At 47.2% G+C, this 19,807-nt stretch overlaps 1 protein-coding gene across 2 annotated transcripts in view; it reads left to right on the top strand.

Moving 5' to 3' along the window:
* Positions 1-18,927, top strand: part of ARHGEF12 (Rho guanine nucleotide exchange factor 12) — a 69,897-nt gene extending 50,970 nt beyond the window's left edge. For both annotated transcript variants that reach the window (XM_048328623.1, XM_048328622.1), the window contains 18 exons: positions 57-92; positions 689-843; positions 1,400-1,546; positions 2,275-2,360; positions 3,185-3,310; positions 4,174-4,288; positions 5,130-5,230; positions 5,333-5,410; positions 6,577-6,652; positions 7,044-7,211; positions 7,709-7,796; positions 8,504-8,593; positions 8,738-8,814; positions 9,162-9,389; positions 11,308-11,772; positions 13,199-13,518; positions 14,447-14,519; positions 15,072-18,927. In XM_048328623.1, coding sequence (XP_048184580.1) covers positions 57-92; positions 689-843; positions 1,400-1,546; positions 2,275-2,360; positions 3,185-3,310; positions 4,174-4,288; positions 5,130-5,230; positions 5,333-5,410; positions 6,577-6,652; positions 7,044-7,211; positions 7,709-7,796; positions 8,504-8,593; positions 8,738-8,814; positions 9,162-9,389; positions 11,308-11,772; positions 13,199-13,518; positions 14,447-14,519; positions 15,072-15,082 — 2,440 coding nt within the window. In that variant the 3' untranslated portion in view covers positions 15,083-18,927. The remainder of the gene's footprint in view (positions 1-56; positions 93-688; positions 844-1,399; positions 1,547-2,274; positions 2,361-3,184; positions 3,311-4,173; positions 4,289-5,129; positions 5,231-5,332; positions 5,411-6,576; positions 6,653-7,043; positions 7,212-7,708; positions 7,797-8,503; positions 8,594-8,737; positions 8,815-9,161; positions 9,390-11,307; positions 11,773-13,198; positions 13,519-14,446; positions 14,520-15,071) is intronic.
* Positions 18,928-19,807: the final 880 nt, after the last annotated feature.

The following is a 19,807-nucleotide window of genomic DNA, read 5'->3' as shown; positions in this document are numbered from 1 at the left end:
GAGCAGGGAGAAATTCAGGCACAAGCTTCCCTAATGGTTTCTTTCCTTCCTTGCAGGATGGTTGACATGGGAACACCAAAGCCTTTCCGCAAGTGAGTATGCTTAGAAATGTTTGAACTTCGCTGAATTTGTTTGGATTTCAAGAGGTCATGAAGCAGAATGCAGCAGTGCTCATTGTTCTGAGCCAGCACAGTTGTCTGCATGATCTTTTTTCTTTAAGAACACATGAAATCAGACACTGGCAGCCATTTATAGGGCAGGTGGGGTGAGTCATATGCAAAAAAACCCCTTTGATCTGTGAGTGAAGTGGAATGATTGCTGTATCCACTGATGTGAATGGATGGGAGTTAGGTTAGGAAGTAGAGATAGCCCTATTTTCCTTTTAAACCTGTCTGTTGCTGTTGGCAGATAGACAGAGGCAAGAAACTGTAACCTGCCCTTTTCACTGACTTGATATTTGACTGCAAATGATTTGATCTGTCATGGATCTGTCACCTTGATGGAAGGTGATGAAAACACTGTCAGAACAGGCAGCCAGTCTGTAAAGGGCAAAATTAGGGAACGTGCCCAGAGGTTCAGGCATCAAACAGCCTCCAGCTGGCAGGGACAGTGTACTCATGGTGCTGAGTTATGTACTCAGCTTCTGCCTGAAATGGGAATTATCTCACATTTTTCCTCCTCCCATCAGGATGGACAGTGTTGGCTTTGCAGATGTGCAGAGTGAGGACGAGCTCTATGACTTCGACATGGACATGGATCCTCCCAACTGGCAGCAGCTTGTGAGCAGGGAGGTGCTGATGGGGCTCAAACCCTACGAAATCAAGCGTCAAGAAGTGATAAATGGTGAGATGGAGGCTCTTTCCTACCTGGCCAAGCTCAAAGTTGAAACCTTCCCCTGGAGCTTTGAAGTTCTTAAAATTTACAATTAAGTCTTCCTGCCCTGATTTGTTTAAAGTAGGGGCTGGAGAATTGTAGAACTTTTGATTTGAAGAGTTCTTAGGTGTGAAAGTTGTGCTTGTTACTGGGAAATAACCTGAGGTGAGATTGATCCAGTCCCTGGTTATTAAACCTATGAAGGCACTGAAAGGCCAATTTTTAATATGTTCTGTAAAAGAAAGCAGGAAAAGCTTGGCTTTTTTGGAACACAGGTGATGGAAATGCTACTCCCAAACTTCAGAAGATTTTAGTTACAGGTCCTGCAGAAGCCTCTCTGTGGGTTTGTGAGCTGCTCAGAGCTCACTGTCGGTTTGGGGTAAACGATGGAATTTTACAAACAGTTCAAACGAGGAATTACAGCAGAGCCTGGAATACGGGCCAGGGAGGGAAGTGCTGCTGGGGGGACTTGCTCTAAACTCCTTCCTGGCTCCACAGCTGCAATCCTGCTCTCCTGTCTCCCCAGAGCTGTTCTACACGGAGCGAGCCCACGTACGCACGCTGAAGGTCCTGCACAACGTCTTCTACCAGAGGGTCACCAGGGAGGGCATCCTCAGCTCCAGTGACAAGCGGAAAATCTTCTCCAACCTGGAGGATATCCTTGGGCTGCATGGTAGGAGCAGCTGGACTCTGGAATTCTGGGTTCCAGTGGCTGCAAAATTGAAGCAAAGGGACCCTGGAACACGAGGATCCCTTTGCTTCAAGCGCCCAATGCTTGAGATAAAGCAGAAATTCTTAAGGACAGTACCCTGGGCCTGCTTTTGCTCACACTTGTTCCAATTCTGATTTGCAAAGATATTTTGATCAGGAATCGTGTCCAGTGCTCCTTTTCCTTATCTGTGTTGATCATGCTTGATAAAAGAGCCTTATGGGCCAGCATTTGAGATGGTACAACTGTTCTTGAAGAGACCATGAAAACAGATTTATAGAGATTGATGCCTTTTTGTTTCTGAAGAGTGGCCCTTCCTCATTGTTTAGGGAAAGGACTGCTCACAGTAGGAATTCCAGCCACTGGATAATCAGTTGTGTGGGTTTATGGCTGCAGTTGTGTTCCACATTATCCCTGTTTGTACAAAAGTGATATTGAGCCTCAGAAAAGATAAGCTGGGAATGGTTCTTAGGGGTCACTTGAAGACAGGTGAGACAGAAGAGCAAAGGAGATACGTAACACTTCATTAGATATTCTAGATTTATTAAGTTGCAGGATATTGTTTATTAGCTAATTAAAATAATTTCAAATCTAATCTTCTCCTAGAATAGCTTTTATGTTAAATGCTGAAAATCAAGCCAGCAATTTGACCACTATTAATTAAAATTTACTTTCTCTTCCTTATTTTTAAGTTGCACTGAACGATCAGATGAAAGCTGTCCGGAAAAGGAACGAAACTTCTGTCATTGGCCAAATCGGGGAAGATTTGCTCTCCTGGGTAAAATTCTTTTAATATTTCCTATATTTGAAAAGAATATTTCCTAGAATGACCAACAGAGCCAGAGGCTGGAGAAGGTAATTCCCAGCTAATGGGAACTGAAAGGCTGAGAGTTGTCATTTCTGTGGAGCCAAAACAGAGCTGGAGGATGAGGGTGGAAGGGAAAGCAGGAAAAACTCCGAGGATTTTCTTCTGACTGGAGATAAGAGTCATTTAAGGTACAGGAATAATTTCCTTGGGATGTGTGGGTAGAATAGAAAGGCACTTTTGGAGACATAAAGGTGAGAGTGGGATTTTGAGAAACGGAGTGGCACAATTTGTTTCGGTAACACTGAAATGTGAGCCTGGTGTTGGCTGCGGTGCAGTTAAAAGATGGTTAAAAATACTGATTTCTAATCTTAGAATTGATAAATTCAGGTTTTATAGTGCTGGTGCAGGCTTCACTTTTGAGATCTTTATGGAAAGATTTGGCTGCCCCAGCCCTGGAAGTGTTCAAGGACAGGTTGGAGCAGCCTGGAATAGTGGAAGGTGTCCCTGCCCATGATGGAGTGGGACTGGATGGGCTTTAAAATCCCTTCCAACCCAAACCAATCTGGGATTCTTTAATGTGGGAGGGCTGGATTGAGGAGAACTGTGGCGTTTGAGGTGTAAAGGGCTCCTCTGGGAAGACAAAGCCATAAACCATGGCAGAAATTACTCCTCATTTTTGTCAATAATTCATTTCTTCCCTGGTGAGCCCGGTCCCGTGTGGCTCTGCCTGCCGAGGGTGGCATGTGCTGAACTCCAGCCTGTCTAAACTTGGCTTTTTTGGCTTTCTGGCACAGTTTAGTGGAGCAGCAGAGGAGAAGCTGAAACTTGCCACTGCCACCTTCTGCAGCAACCAGCCCTTCGCTCTCGAGGTCATCAAGTCCCGCCAGAAGAAGGATTCACGCTTCCAGACCTTCGTGCAGGTGAGTTTCCCACAGGGCTCTGACTTTTCTCCACCAGGCTCTTTGAGTTTTTTCCACAGGGCTTTGAGTTCTCCACCAGGCTTTGAGTTGCCCCAGGGTGTGGCTGGGAGCCAGCACAGCCCAATGAATCCTCCTGGCAAAGTTCTGATAATTAATGGCATTAATTAATGACATCATGCCTAACGTTGCCTTCAGCTCGGGATCATTTCCAGCACTGTATTTATCTCTCCTTATGGTTCCTGGAGGGAGGAGCCTTCGGCTTGGGGAGCACAGTGTCCCCTGATGGAATGCAAGGCAGCACGCAGTGTCCCAGGCAGGAGATGCCACCTCCCTCGAGGTCAAGGATGCCAAGTTGTGTGGGGCAGAGTGCTCAGAGTGCCCTTTGCTGCGTGCCAGGGGCAGGAGACAGATGATGCACACCTGCTCTGCCTGCCAGGAGCGGGGTTTGGGTCCATGTGGCGTTCGCAAGAGAACATTATCTCCATTAGCACCGGCTGGGAGGAGCTCTGCTGGTACAAGGGGAGATTACCTTGACGAATGTCCCGTGTTTTGCTGCGGTGTGAAAGCCCAAACTGATGTGTTCCTGGCTGCTGCTGACTGAGATTGATTGGGGATGGGCCCATGCCCATGGGGAGTAATGAGGGAAGGAAGGCACTGCCTTTGTGATGAGCTTTTCCTGCGGGTAATTGCAGATGGAGAGGGGATGTGTTGTCTGGGTGATAGATCTTGGCATCTCTTGTCTTGTATTTAATTACTGGAAAGTGAAGTAATAGATGTTTAAGTGATGAATAGATGTTGTGCATTCAGGTAATTATGGCCTTAATAAAAATGACAAATGCAGATATTGTGCTGTTGAAATTTAGGATGCTGAGAGCAATCCCCTGTGCCGGCGGCTGCAGCTGAAGGATATCATCCCCACGGAGATGCAGAGGTTGACTAAATACCCCCTTCTGCTGGATAACATTGCTAAATACACAGGTAAAGCCTTTCCACTGGGGTTTGGGCACCCACCTCTAGTAGGTTTTCTTCGTAAATGTGTTGACTAACACTTCAGTTTTGTGTCTGTTTCTGTTTTCATTGCGACTTCACTGCTGCCTTCTGCACAGGAGGTGTAAAAAAATACTAATAAAAAGGCAAATCCAGTGTTTCTTCCTCCTTAGTAAAATAAAAAGGAAATTCAGTGTGAAATAAGTGAATCTGTCAAACCTGTAAAGCGGCACAGAACGTCCTCGTGCTCTTGCAGAGGGTGGGATTTAATTAGGATGTGTTACACTGAAAGATACTTCCAGCACAGCAGGTAAAAATGTGATAAATAATAGCACAAAATACCTCTCCAGCTTTACTATCTGATACCTTCTGCAGTGTAATTTCATTACTCATAAAAATAGACTGCAGCTACAAGTTCCCTCTAATCCTAATTAGGAAAGCATGTGATACTCCATTATCTTTGATGTACTGGTTTATGTTCCTGTTAACTGAATTCTCAGTGTGGCTGCTGGTGCTAGTGAGAATTGATGGGTGCACCTGGGCCTGTACTTTTAGTAAGGATTTTAGGTTTCTCAGATGATTGTGAATAGTTGTCACATGGCCCTAAAAAAGAAAGAGTAACAGTTGTATTAGATGTAATGATCTGCAGGTCACGATGAATTCTCTCCTGTCACAAATCTTATTTTTACCACTTTTGCAGTGCTTTTGTTGATAGACTTCTCTGTGAGTTTAACTCCTCTTTGTCCAGTCTGAGGCCAGCAAACTGCACTGGAGGGCTGACTGTTCAAACCTGTGCTGGGAAGCACCGTCACACTTTGTTTTATTCTTGCAGAGCTGCCTGAGGAGAAGGAGAAAGTTAAGAAAGCAGCAGATCACTGTCGCCAGATCCTCAACCACGTGAACCAGGCTGTCAAAGAGTCCGAGAACAAGCAGGTGTGAGGGGCACAGTGAACACCCAGGGCTGGGGACAGCAAGAAACCTCCACTCTGGGGAGTTTTGCTGCTCCCAGTGACCATTTCCTTGCATTTCCTGCAGCATTTGGAGGATTATCAGCGGCGACTCGACCTGTCCTACTTGAAGCAGTCAGAGGACCCCATGATGGATGAGTTCAGGGTGAGTTGAGAGCGTTAAAACGATCCCTGAGTAAATTCTGTTTGCAGCCCTGTCACTCACTTTGTGCTTCTTCTGATGCACAAGCAAGTGGTCTTTGGAGGTAAATATTTCTGTATGAAAATGAAAACAGTTAGTCTCAGAAATGTGAGTTTTACCACCTTCCTGAAGATTTCTGTGGCTATAACAGCCCAGTTCTGCACATAATGGTGCTGATGAAGCTTGTCTGATCTTTATGGCCTGCAATCTCAAGCACTGTATCACAGAAGAGATACCTGATGGATAATGAGATTATTGTGGATATTTATCTCGTGTGAGTGCATGTCTTAGTGATGCTGTTGGAACTGGGCAGGCGTTGGAGAGCCCTGAGGTAAAAGGAGAGAGCTTGTACAAAAATGTGGGAGATCCATGCAGCCAAACAAAGCCTGAAGTCCAGCATTAAAAATATTCTGTTTCATGGCTCCTGTAAACCCCTGCAGTTTTGTTGGAAGCTGGTTACCTGCTGCTTGCTTCCCCATCTTCCTCAAAGTCCCTGTGAATCAAAAAAAACCAAATCTTTTCTGTAAAACTGTGTCGTGTATCCTTCTCCAAATAAACTTGCAAGCGTTCAGTGAGGGGAAGGAAGAACTTCCTGGCAGCTCTGAAATCTCGCTGTCATTGATTATAGACTCTGAGACTTGGAAGGGAGGAATTGTGAAAATTGTCACTTCTGCTTGCCTGCAGATCTAAATGTCACAAGCACTGAAGTGCCTGAAGAATCCATTGACATTACAAATCCCGTCAGATCGTTGGGATGATTTGTAAATCATTTGTAGGCACACTTGACTTGCAAATGGAGAGCTGAAGCATTAACCAGTTGTAATGCTGGAGCTGGATGTGGGGTATTGGAAAAACTCCTCCTGGGAAATGGATGACATCCTAATGCCCCAGGAGGTTGATTTGGTGGGAGAATTCTCCACCCTGTGACACTTGGCCTGTGGAAAAGAGCAGTGGAAGAGGAGCAGCGATAACCAGCATCTCTCACATGATTTTGGGTTCCCTGCTCCGTGTTTCTTTTCCCAGCCTGGGTTTAGCTGCTTCTCTCCAGACTGGAGTCCTCTGGCATTCCTGTGTTTTATCATGACTTGCTTCCATAGAAATTTCTTTTTTTTCCTTTCCCCTGGTGGCAGAACCTGGATCTAACAAAGAGGAAAATGCTCCATGAAGGGCCCCTGACTTGGAAGGTGAATCGTGACAAAACCATCGGTGAGTCTGGGCCATTCCCTCGCTCCCCTGGCTCTGGGTGAGTTTGCTGGGGAGGAGAGGAGGGAAAAGCTCTGCAGCAGCTCCCCATTACTCTTCGTACTGCCACCTCTGATAATGCCTGTGTGCTCCTCCAAGCTGATTAAATTACTCTTGTCAATTCTGAAATGTGCTGGAGTATCATTAGGGCCATGCAGGGACACAGCAGTCAGTCATGAGCTGATCCAATTCCGTCTGTAGCTTTCTGTTGGAGTTTTCACGAGGAAGATTTGCAAGCTTTGCTTGGAGTGGCAGAGCACTGATTGCTGCCTCTGCATGAGTAATCAGAAATGCAGCTTTCTGCTTTCTGATAGCATCTCTTAACTCATTCTGGGCTCCTCTGCTCCCTGGGCAGATCTGTACACTCTGCTGCTGGAGGACATCCTGGTGCTGCTGCAGAAGCAAGATGACAAACTGGTGCTGAAGTGCCACAGCAAGATCCTGGCGTCCACAGCTGACAGCAAACACACCTTCAGCCCCATCATCAAACTCAACACTGTGCTGGTTCGCCAGGTGGCCACAGGTCAGTGCAGCCCACTGAGAAAGCACAAGGAGAAGCCAAAAATAAAGATTAGCTCAGTTGAGGAAGATGATTTTTGTGTAGATTTTCAGAGTAGAACATGGAAAACTGCGTAGGCTTAATTCTTGGTTGTCCAACATCATGCTTAGTATGGATGAGCTGTTTAACTTCTTTGCATCAGTAATAGGCATTGCTTGAGTTTTAAATAGACTTCTAAATGAAAGTACTCTGATTGTGTTAGAGGAAGAGCACTCTGGAAATTATTAGAAGGGAAAAGAGGAGAAATGAAGCTTTTTCAAAATGGTTTGAGATGGGCTTTTTCCTTTGAGGGCAAATTTCTTTGCTAGGGCAAGGTCTGTGTTTCTGTGTTGGTGTTGGAGGGTTCTCTCATGGACTGTTTCCTTGCTTTGGGCTGGGGTTATGGCTTGTTCTAGGAGTTTTTGGGAAGCTGTGTGGGACCTGGCACCTCTTTAAATCCTCCCTTCCCTGTGTTGGTGCAGATAACAAAGCTTTCTTCGTCATCTCCATGTCAGAGAAGGGGGCTCACATCTACGAGCTGGTGGCACAGACTGTCTCAGAGAAGAATGTGTAAGTACTGGGTTCAGTTCCAGCTGCTGCTCTGTCTGTTGTACCTGGGAGGCCTTCACCCCATGAACTCCCTGAGTTCCTTCTCCAAACTCAGCTGCAGACCTGGTGGTCTCTGTAGGAAGCATCCGAGGGTAGATCCCTCCCAACTGGCTCACTCCAGACCCTTTTCTGACCTCCAGAATGCTTTGTTTACCCTTAAAATCCTGGTTTTTTGTGCCTGACTGCCAGATCAGACACAGAAATAATCCTGCATCTTCATGCAGCACCAGAGATCTTTGCAGATTTACATTCTGGCATCATAAACACCCCGCTGCAGAAATTGGATTCCATGGCTAAAAGCTTTGTCTTTGGGAGAAACTCTTTTCTCCTGAAGTATAAGCAGGGATAGATTTGTTTATGGGATACATGGCTATTGTTGCATGTTTTATACCCCAGTAATGTGTGAAACAATGCTTTTGTATGTATTTATATTTAAAATAAGTGGTTGATCTGACAAGTGATAAGGTCCTGTCTATCTGAGGAGCATCCAGGTGAGCTGAGCTTTATGCCGTGGTGATTGCAGGGTGTTCCTGGAGGGACTGAATGTAACAGAACTTAAAAAAAAAAAACCCCTAGTAATAATATGAACTAGGTTTAAGAGGATTAAATGGAGAAATGCTCATTCTGCTTCACTTGCTGCATGGTTTTATTTGCTGTTTCTGCTGCAGCTGGCAGGACCTTATAGCTCAGATGGCAGGAACTGTGAAGATGGGGAGCAGCAGAAGAGTGATCCCATTGCCTCAGTCAGGCCCTGGCGAGTAAGTCAAAGCTTCAGGAAGAAGAAAAGCTGATTTTTCTGTCTCCAGCACCCCTTTTCCTGCTCAAAAACTGCCCTGCAAGGCAGGGATCCTCCTGCGGATCAACGTGACTGAAACAATGTGTTTGTTCTCCCCTCCCTGCAGAGAGGAGCGTGAAGAAGAGGAGCAGCAGAAGCTCAAAGAGCAGCATGACATTCCTGCCAGCAGCCTGCAGAGTCCAGGTAAAGCAGGGATTCAGGGAAATGGGATCAGGAGATTTGCTCCACGGAGTGCAGATGTGCCCAGCCATGTTCCCGGGGGCTTGGGGATCCTAGGGCAGCTTTGAGATTTTTCTGGGAAGGGATGATTTCTTTACAAGTCATTCAGAGAAGTGATGCTGAATCTCTGGGAAATGCACCTTTTACTGTTTCCTTCTGATTTATAAACTGCTGGGAGAGTCTTTTTTAACCCTGGAAAGAATTGGCTTTCTACCAAAGCCACGCTCAAGAATTTTAGTGGTTTCAAGAGTCGAATTTTCTGCAGTTTTATCATCGTTGTTTCACCTGAATTAATGTTTTCTGTCCTCTAGATAAAGATTTGGGCCTGGAGTCTCCCTTAATACTGAACCCTCAGTCTTCTTCACCCATCATGTCTGAAAAGGCCAAGGTGGAAGGGCTGCTGGGGGCCGAGGGACAGTTTGAGAAGGTGCAGCAGGCAGAGCTGGCACTGAAAGACTCCTCTGCCTGCTATGAACACACAGCCACCAGCTCAGCCTCGGTGCCAGAGGGGCAGTGGGCACGGGATGCTCTGAGGAACTGTGAGTACCCATGGGCAGTGCCCAGGGGGGTGGGATAGGGAGGTGGAAGTTGTTAAAACAGCCCGTTTGCATGAATTATCCATTGCCCCTGTGCATGAATTATCCATTGCCCCTGTGCTGAATGGAGCTGACAGCCAGGAATGCTGAATTCACACACTGCCCTTCCGTGGGATTTGGGCATCTCCTTGTTTTCCTGGGGTTTTATGTATCAAATGAGGGTGATAATGAATTTTTACTGCCCGTGGAGTGCTTTGATGGCAAAATTATATTGCAGAACTTAGTGTCCAGGGCCATGGCTGGTCAGCAGTTTTTAAAGATGAGGCACTCAGCCCTGCACTTATTTCCGTAGCACTGGAGCAGAAAGGAGAGGTTGCTTGTGTTGCAGAATACAATTTTCCTTTTTTTTTTTTTTTTTTTTTTTTTTTTTGTAAAATCCTGCAAATCATTAAGCTCACCCATATCCAAAGCCCAGGCTCAGATTTTCTGAGCACTTGGGAGGTGGTTGGGTCTAATGAGATCAACGCTTGTGTGTGTTGAGAAGTTTTCCTGATGGACAGATCATTGTTTGAAATTGGTTTGGAGGTTTTTAATCCCTTCTCTGCTCTCCTTTCAGAGGAGGAATGCAGGGCTCTGCAACCTGCTGGATCAGCTCTGGCAGTGCACCTCCTAAATAGAACTTCCTAAAATTTGAATGAATTCATTAATCCACTGATCTCCTCTTGGCAACTCTGGAAGGGACACGGAGTCCCTCAGCTGTGCTTGGAGGGAAGAGTCTGTGGAATATTTGCTTTGACCGAAATGCAGAGCTCTCACATCCTTGGCCCCAGTTGCCTCTTCCATCTCTCTGTCCAAGCAATGACAGTTCTCTGCAGTCTCAGAGTTATCTTGGATCTTTAAATCCATTTATTCTCCTGCTTAGAGGATTTAAAGTTCTTTTCTAGATCTGAATGTTGTACCAATATTCTTGGTACTTGTTTTAAGAGACTGGGGCTAAAATAATCTTAGTTTGGGGCATGTAAGGACAGTTTTAGTGACCGTACAGCATCTCCCGAGTGTTGAGAGTTAAAAGAGCAGCTCCCCAACAGCAGCAGTGGCTCCCTCACACTGTGACAGGAGCCTGAGCTGAGTGACAGTTCTGCTGTGTGACATCACAGCTTTTTTTGGGTGTTGCAAGAGCACTTTCTGGTGAGGATGAACAATCTGAGGCTCTTGACAGCAGCACGTTTTTGTTTGGAACAATATGTCCCTGTTATGAAGTGTTTGGTTGGGATAATTTGGGAACTAAAGGAATGTGGGTTGAAGTTCAACCAGGCATAAATTTGCATCAAATTTTAGGGAAAATGTTTCTTCAATTTTTTCTGGGTTTTTTTTTCTCTGTCATTTCAAACCTGAGTGGAATATTCCCAATTTCCTTGAGGTGGGAATCCCCTGCTACAGCCTCAGCTGTGAACTCCTTTGCAGGGTAAAACCCAGGCACTCAGGGTAATTTCTGGAGACAATTTCTTTGTTTTTCTCCAAGGAGATGCAACTTGTCCTGACGTATTGTAAGGTAAAACAGGGCAGTGAGGCTGGAGCCCTTGACAGATTTATTTTTATCCCTGTTTTTCCAACCAAGAGCAAGGAGAGGAGTGGCACCTCTGTGAGAGGGTGACACCTTTGTGTCTGCTTTTATCCCTTTTGTGCTCTGTGAGCGCTGCCTGAACGTCTCCTGTCCTCGCAGCTGGATTTGTCAGGTGCCATGAGTGCAAGTGCAGGATTTTCAGCCATTAGCATAGAAACAGAGATTTTGGGCAAGCAGGAAGCGGGGTGGTGACCTCACAAAGTATCCTGAGGTGGAGAGGAGCCAGAAGGATCATTGAGTCCAAGTCCTGTCCATCTCATTACGGGGTTTTTGCCTGAACGTTGCCTGTCCTTGCAGTGGGGTTGCTGAGGCAGCTCTTGGTGCAGCAGCTCGGCCTGGCTGAGAAGGGGACCCTGGAGGACAGACAACGCTTGCCCAGGTTCAGGACCGTGTCCCAGGAAGCCCAGACAGAGAGTGGGAATGATCTGCAGCCCTCTGACAGCAGATTCCAGCAGCCTGGAGCGGACAGAACCCTTCCCAGAACTCGAGAGCCCGCGGCTGGGCACGGCCCCCGGACTGCAGCTGAGTGCCCGGCCTCAGGGGATGCCATGCAGCTGGCGGGCACAGAGCCCGGTGCCAGGGGCAGTTTGCCCATGGACAGCATGAACCTGGAGGGCTCTGGCTCGGAGCTGGAGGGGCTGGGGGCCGAGGAGAGCGGGGAGCATTTCTTCGATGCTCGGGAAGCCCACAGCGACGAGAACCCCGCGGAGAGCGAGCTGCTGGACAGGAAGGAGGACGAGGAGGTGCAAATTCGGATCTCAGGTGAGCCTGGGGCACTCGCTCAGGGGGTGATGGCCTGGCCAGGTCCAGATTTAGCACTTCATCTCTGGCTTAGCTGGGATAGGACAGTCAACTCCCAGCTCTCAACCTTGATAAGTCATTTTAGCCCTGTGCAAACACGGACTGATAAATTCTGTATGTGATGGAGGAGAAGCTGAAATGCTGGGGGTGGCACTCTGTGACAGGCTGGAATTGCAGAGGCACCAGGCACAAGCCAAGCCCTTGATTGTGGCCGTCCTGGACCACTTTGTCTCTCTACTGCCTATAGGGACCTGTAGGGAAAAGGTTTTCCTTGGAGGCAAAGCACTTTTTAAGGCCCTTTTCCTGATCAAACTTTAGAAGAGAAACTCTGTAATAGGCTCCTGTGATCCTACCCCACTCTGAACCTCCTAAAAGCTCATTATTTTATTATTTGTATTATTATTGCTGCACATGGACTATCTGACAGCTATCTGAGCACACCAAACTCAGCACAGAAGCTGAGGTTTATCTCGTGTGCATTCGGTAGTAGAAGCAGCTGCTGTCAGGTGGATTCAACACTCACAGTCACACAGAAGTCTCTTATCCGTAAATACGCTTTTATTTAAAAATTGGATTATATCCACGTGGATAAGCCAATTTGTGACTGCCCCAATGCTACTTTCCAACTCCATATTGCAAATAATTTTTCTCACTGAGACATTTTAAATTATTAAAACTGAGCCAACAACTTGAAGCATCTAATTTATTTGTCACCTCTTCCACTGTTTACTTTTTTAACTCTACGGGGACATCAAAATGAGATTGATCTGTTTTTAGTCAATTCTGAGTCCCCTGTGCTGCCTTTGCTGGAGAGAAATTCATTAAATAGATTCCTATTGCTGGGTGCAGGTTGTGAAACCATTTTCTGCCTGTAATTACTTTTATCTTTTAGCATATCAGCAAGCTCTATTTTAAACCTCACCCATCTAAAAGCATCCTCAGTGCCAGGGCTGGGGAGTGGAGTTTGGAAATCAGCAGCTGGATTTGTCAGGTTAGTTAGTGCAAGAGCAGGATTTTCAGCCATTATCAGACAAACAGAGATTTTGGGCAAGCAGGAACGGGGGTGGTGAGCTCACAGAATATCCTGAGGTGGAGAGGAGCCAGAAGGATCATTGAGTCCAAGTCCTGTCCGTCTCATTATGGGCTGTTTGTAATGTACAGTGTAAAAACCAGCCCTGATCTCTGAACCAGCTCAGAACCCAGTGTGGTCTGATGCAGTCACTGATCTTTGGAGTTTTCCCAAACCAGTTTTCTCAGGGCAGTTTAAAATGTCTCAGGAGATGGGCTGTGGGACATCCCCACTTCTGTCTCTTCAAATCTGCTCAAAACTCCCTCCAGCCCTGAAGCTTCTCGAGGACTCTTGACTCAAACCCCTTTGTCTCCGCAGGAAATTATTTGATCCTTGATGGATATGGAACAGTGCAGGAGAGCTCCACGGACGAGGAGGTGTCAGCCCTGGTCCTGCAGTGCACCTCCCACGGCCGGCCCTCCCTGGACAGTGCCCAGCAGCAGCAGCAGCCCCTGTCCCCAAGGGACACCCAGTCGGACGGGGGCAGCTCCCCGTTCCCCGAGGAGCTGCTGGGCTCGCGCTGGGCAGGGCTGGAGGAGCCCTGCCCCTTCCTGGGCAGCCCTCAGCTCCCTCTGGAGACCCGTGTGCAGCTCATGCAGTACATCCAGAACATCGAGGATGCCCTGGAGAAGCTAAAGGTGCGCTGCCTTTCATCAGTTGTTATTATTAATTAGGATTATTGCTGCACGTGGACTGTTTGATGGCCACCTGAGCGTTCGACCATTGCCATACCCATTAAGTTTTGGGTCAGAAAAAGAAGCTTTAAGACAGTTTTGATGGGCAGGAACACTGCTGCATTTCTCTTTATCTCTGGCTCTTACTTCTGGAAGCCTTTAAAAGCAGAATCTTTTGCTTTTTTGCTGTTTTGTGTGCATTGAGTTGTGGATCACGACAGGCCAATAGTTCTGCTGGAGCTGGAGGGCTCATTATGGCTTTGATTTTGATCTGAAGAAATTTCTGAGGGACAGCACAAGCCTGCAGAGGTGGAGTTGTGAACAAGACACTGAGCAATGTGGATTCCTGACATAAAGATTTAGGTTGGACATTAAGGAGAAGTTCATCACAGAGGGGTGGGAGGGGCTCCCCAGGGAGGGTTGGAGTTCCCATCCCGGGAGGTGTTTAAGGAAAGTCTGGATGTGGCAAGGTGACAAGGTTGTCTTAGGGCATAGGCTGGACTCAAAGATCTCAAAGGTCTTTTCCAGCTTTGGTAATTCTGTAAAATCTCTTCTGTGCTGCTGCTCCTGGTGTCACGTGAAGGTGCTGAGTTGCACTGAGGATATCAGAGCAATAACGAGGTTTTCAGGCTCAATATATTCCAGATTATTTTTGCATGAGAGAGGGATTCTCTTTACAGAATAACTGTAGAAGGTTTGATGTGTGAAACGTTCAGTAGCCAGCCTTCAATTTCACTGAAATCAGAGTACTGCATGCAGATAAAGGTTAAATAAAGGAGTTGAGGGGGGTACTCAGTGTTTGCAGTAGTGAAACTTCTCCTATTTGAAGCCCTCTTTGTCTGCTTGGTAGATCGAGAGCCAGCTGAGTTTTGGGGTTGTTGTTGTTTTGCAGGAGGTGGAGGAGGACTACGGCATTCTGCGACGCCAGGGGCTGGCTGGCTCAGCCTCCACAGGAGAGCCCTCAGGTAGGAGCAGCTGGGACTCCCCGAGCCCCAGAACCAAACTCAGAGCACAAAGTCGAGCGTTTGAGGTCCAATTTTGCCTTTCTCACACACTCAAAGAAGGTTTCACCTCCTTGAGCAGCTCTGGCAGTGCTGCTTGCAGGAAAGGTCGGCTCCATCCCTGGAGGCTCAGCTGAGCTTGTTCCTCCTCTGGGAAGGTTCTGTTCCAGCTGCCTCCCCCCAGACCTTCGTCCCAGGGCGTGCAGCTTCTCCTCCAGGCAAGGCCAGAGTGATGGGAATTCCCACAGGGAGATTCCTGCAGTGTGGAATGCTGAGCCTGGCTCTGCCTTCCCTGGGATGGCTCTGGGGCCCTTCACATTGGCCTCGGGCACCCTCCAGATGGAGTTGCTGAACTCCTGCCAAAGGTTTGGAGGTGAAGTGGGTGTGAAGGCTCTCACTGAGCAGCTCTCTGCCGTAGGAGCGGTCAGAAATGCCACGTGCTCATTCCCCAGTGTGTCCCTCTCTCTCACCACCTTTTTTCCCTTTTCCCCCCCCCCCCCTTTTTCCCTCCTTCAGACAAAAGCTAGTCGTGTTTCCAGGAGTGGCTGAAGACTGGATGAAGAGAATCGGGACACAGCACCCGCTGTCTCCCCTGTGGACTCTGGGATGAGGGTTTGGAGCATCCAAACAGGAACCATTCTCTAGCAAAGTGGGCATGGGGTGCTTTTCCTGTGGGGCATCTGCACTATCTCGTCAGTGAGGGAGTCTGTTCTATTCTGCTCCTCTCCTTGCTACCAGAAATTCTTTTTTTTTTTTTTTTTTCAGAACAGAAAAAAAAAAACCAAACCAAATGTACAGAGCTTTGGGTGTAGGATATAAAAAAAAGTGTATTTAGACATTTAAAAGAAAAAAAAAAATCAATGTATTTATTTGACTTCATTCCGTGTATCAAAAGCACATTTTAATTTTTTTAATCTGCCTTTTTTTTTGTTCTATTTTTGGGTAGTGACAGTTCTGGCCCCCTGCATGTGGCCAACCCTGCCTGGTGAGGGGACGGGGGGGACCTGTGTGCAGGAGTTTCCTCACTGGACTGGACTCTGCACTCCCTGCTGGCACTCAAACTGCCAAGAGCTACTCATGAAGGTGTTAGGATGGAATTTGTGGCTGGAATTTGTCTGTATCCAACCAGCTGCATGGGAATTGCTCATGTCACCACGTGTGGAACAGGAATTTTCCATGCACTAAACAGCCAGGCACTTGAGATGGGTAAATTCCCCTTTTCCCCTTTCCCATTCCTTTGCTGGGAGAGGAGAAAGAGGTTCTAATTATTTTTTTTTTCTTGACTTTGTTGGCTTTGATCATTGTCTCCTTTGTAAAGTGATAAAAATACTTGGACCTGCAGCACTTTTGTAACTCTTCTCTGGATCAAAAAAAAAAAAAAAAAAAGGAAAAAAAAAAGAAAAAAAAGAAAAAAATGCAAACCCAGAAGTGTTTCAAAGATGTGGGGCAGCTCTGCCCCTGCTTCACTACTGAATGAAAAAGGGCTGCCATTGGAGTTAGCCACAGGTACTGCTGATTCTAGGGCCAGTAAGTTTTAGTACCTGAAAGTATGTCTTGGTGAGGGCTTGGGGTGGGGTTTGGGGTTGGTTTTTTTGGGGTGGGGTTTGGGGTTGGTTTCTGTTTAATTTTTTTTTTTTTTTCCAATCATTTGTGCCAATGTGTTCTCACCCAAACGGAGATTTGCAAACCCAGAAGGCTGAACCAGCTCTTCAGCGCTTCCTTAGGCCCGTCCTGGTGGGGTTTGCTGCTGGAATTCCTACCAGGATGGGGACAGGGTGGGAATTAGGCTGTCCCAGGGTAACACGGGGCAGCCTGAGCTGTGCCTCTGCCCTGAGCTGGCCCTGCTTGGCACAGGGTGCTCCAGGCTGTCCCCAGTGTCACTGTGTGGGGCTGCTCCTGGCAGCTGTGTGAGGAACACGGCCTCTTCCCGAGTTTCAAGCTCTTTAGGGAAGCCAGACTGAGCATCCTGCACATCCCGTGGGTAGTCAGAGCAGTCTGCCTTTGCTCAGCACCAGGATCCTCCTGCTCCTCTAAACCAAACGGTTTCCCTTGAGCTGCTGGCAAGAAATCACCTCTGTCCCTCGTCAGAAAAAAATCCCAGCTCTCCTTCCCCCCCCCCCCCCAGGATCCTGTGAGGGATGAGTTTGGGTAAAAACAGAGGGAGCAGAGGGGATTTTGATGTGGCAGTTGGAGCCAGGAGCCCTGGGAGGGTAGGGAGGAATTCCTGTTGTTTTAGGAACACCATCTCCCACCAGCACAGCATCACCACTGCCAGCACCAGCCAAAGCCTTCTCCTGCAGCCTGGCAGGAGCTCCCTTTTTTTTTTTGGGATGTCCCAAGGCCTGTCCTGTTGTGTGGGATTATTGTCAGTATTAACCCAGCAGTTCATTCCTCATGGATGGGCTCTCCCCTCCTCACCTCAGCCATGCAATTCCCCAGGTTACAAACATCCAAACTTCCTCTGAGAAACCCCCAGGCTGGAATGCTGCCATGGGTGCTGCCAGCAAGAGAACTGGGCAACAGCCAGACCTGGTGTTGGACCCCTTTTTCCCCCTCACACTCCAAAAACAGGAGCAGTTATTGTGACCTTGGTGATCTAAAAGCTTCCCAGAGGCTTCCATGGTTGACAGGAACTGATCCCTGGACTCCAGAACAGGGAGAGCTCAGTCGGGCTTTAAAAGAATGTGCTGGAAGAGCAGCCAAGGTGAGGCTTGTGGAGGCCTGGCTGTTTCCTGCTCTGTCCTCGTGGTTGAACACAAAATCCTCGGTGGTTCTCTCCAGGTTGCCGGAATTCCGAGGTCTGTGGTGGTTCCTGGTTCCACAGTTCCCTCTCTGCTGGTTGTGGCAGCAGTGAAAAGCTGGGAGTGCAGCGTGTTTGTGAATTCACCTTTTTGCCTGCTGGAGTGGATTTTTCCCCAAATCCCTTCGTTCTGCCGGGGTGGAACGCAGGGGTGAGGGGCAGCTGCGTCCCTGTCACCTCTCAGGATGGGTGAGGGGAGAATCCCCACTCAGTGCCAGGCTGAGGGTGGCACAGGAGCCTCTGGAGCAGCGGGCAGGGCAGGGCAGAGAGGTTTCAGGAATGTTGGAGAGGCCCAGCTCGTCTGAACCCGGTTTTATGGGCGCCGTAAATCCCGCTCTGGGCTCGGTCCTGGCTGTGCTTCCAGCTCTGGATCATCCTCACACACAGGGAAGTGATGGTGGGGCAGGGATCCCTTCACCTGGAGGGGCAGGGAATTCCTTTTTCCTCCCTGGCACATTGCTGCACCACAGACCTCGGGCTGGGAGGGAGGAGCTGCAGCTCAAATGCACTGTTCAGGATTCCCATGGTTTTTTCCTCCTTTAAGCCATAAGATTCCCCTTTTAAAGTGAAATTTTCACTGGAGGGAAGCATTTTCATTTGCCCCTGGTTGGTGATGGGTTGGACATTCCCTCATCCAAACGGTTCTCTGGGGTTTTTGTCCCAGCCACTGTTTCCAAAATTTATTTTGTTTTCCCCTTCCCCAAAGAGAAGAGCAAGGATTTCTTATTTTGGGAACAAGGATGGGGTATAACAACATCTCCTCCTGAGAGGTCATTTCCCCTCTGCTGTCCCACAGCTCACGGACAAGCCAAAAGCTGAGATGGATTAATTCTGGAATGGAAATTCTCCTGTAGGAGATTCCTGAGCTGCTCTGCAGGGAGGTGGGATGGGAAGGAGGGAAGGATGGGGAGTGCAAACCTCAGGAGCTCAGAGGGTTTGGCTCAGCCCTCAGGCTGCACTTGGCCTGATCCAGTGTTCTCCTAAAACCTGGATTTTCTGATTTCCCCTCTCCCTGCTATTGGAAGATTCCAGGCTCCTGTTAGCCGGTATTTTCTCCCTCTGTTCCCCAAAGAAATCCCTGGATTCCCTCCCCTTCCCCAAAGGTGCCAACTGACAAGCAGATGTACTGCAAAAGGGATACTGCAGCCAAAACACTGCTGTTTTATTTTGAATTAAGTCTTGTGGAGCTCTCTTCATACTAGAATATTTTTATTTTCTTTGTACAACATACAATCATGTACTCTTAACAGAGATTTACTTTAAAGAGAAGAAAAAAAAAATCTGGAAGTATTCTTTAAAAAAAAAAAATACACAAAAATCTTTATTAATAATCCTGTATTTTTACTGATCATGTTTGAATGTCTAAAAAGACTTTATTGTTCTAATTATCCAGATGTATGTTTGTAAAATAGCTCTTTTATGACTTAGCTGATGGGGTTGTATGTTTCTGGAATTAAATATTGGTCACTTAAAAAAAAAAAAAAACCCAAAAAAACAAGAAATCTGTTTTCAGGACCTGGGAAATAGAAAATTTAAGCGTTTCAAATATCATTAAATAAGCTTAAAGGAAAATGAGTTTTGTCTGGCGGATTTCTTGGGGTGGTTGGGTTGTGATTGCCTGAAGTGTTTGGAGGACAAACGATGGCAAAGGAAATTTTCCTTGGGGATGAATTTTTGCAGAGGTTGATGTACCTTGATGGTATTTTTGCTTGTCAGAGTTAATGAATTATGAATGAATTAATTAATTAATTGACAGAGCACCAACTACAGGAAAAGAAATCCCCCACTTGCTCCAAGCTGAGAGGATCCCTCGGGACATTCCCTGCAGGAATTGAAGCCTTGGGTGTGTCCTGCACACCCGGGGCCCTCCCAGGTGCTTCTGCAGCTGCCAGGTGAGATTTGGAAAGGGAGTTTTTGCCCTTTTGGATGAATTTCTGCTTGCCCTGGGCACTGACAGCAATTGAATGAACGCTGGGAGAAGTTCAGTGGAGCTTTCAGTGGCTCAGCTCTGGGGACAGTTCAGCCTGAGCAGGGATTCTGCTTTCAATCCCCAAATCAGTTTTGGATTCTTTCCCTGCTTTCAGAATTTCCAGCAGTGTCCTTTTAAATCCAACCAGAGCCATTATTCAATTAAATTAATTAATTGAAATTAATTGATTTTATTAATTTATAGACCTATTTTTTTAAGGGAATTTGTTTTGAAGGCTGGGAGTCCTTGCTGTCCAACCCTTCAATGTGATATTTCACCTCAGCATCTTGCAAACATTGATCTGCATTCCCATTCTTCTGCTGGATCTTTTTCCCTCCGCTGGGATGGACCCAGAAATGTAAAAGAGAAGTGAAATTAAAATTCAGCTGTTGAGGGAACCTGTGAATTTTGGAACAGGGAACATCTGTGCTGAGAGTGTGATGATTTTTGAGCAGAGGCTGCTTTCCCTGAATCCCTGGCATT

Source organism: Corvus hawaiiensis, chromosome 25 (genome assembly GCF_020740725.1).
Source record: "Corvus hawaiiensis isolate bCorHaw1 chromosome 25, bCorHaw1.pri.cur, whole genome shotgun sequence".
Classification (NCBI taxonomy): Eukaryota; Metazoa; Chordata; class Aves; order Passeriformes; family Corvidae; genus Corvus; species Corvus hawaiiensis.
The sequence above is the reverse complement of the archived record's forward strand: the minus strand, read 5'-3'. Positions and strand labels throughout refer to the sequence as shown.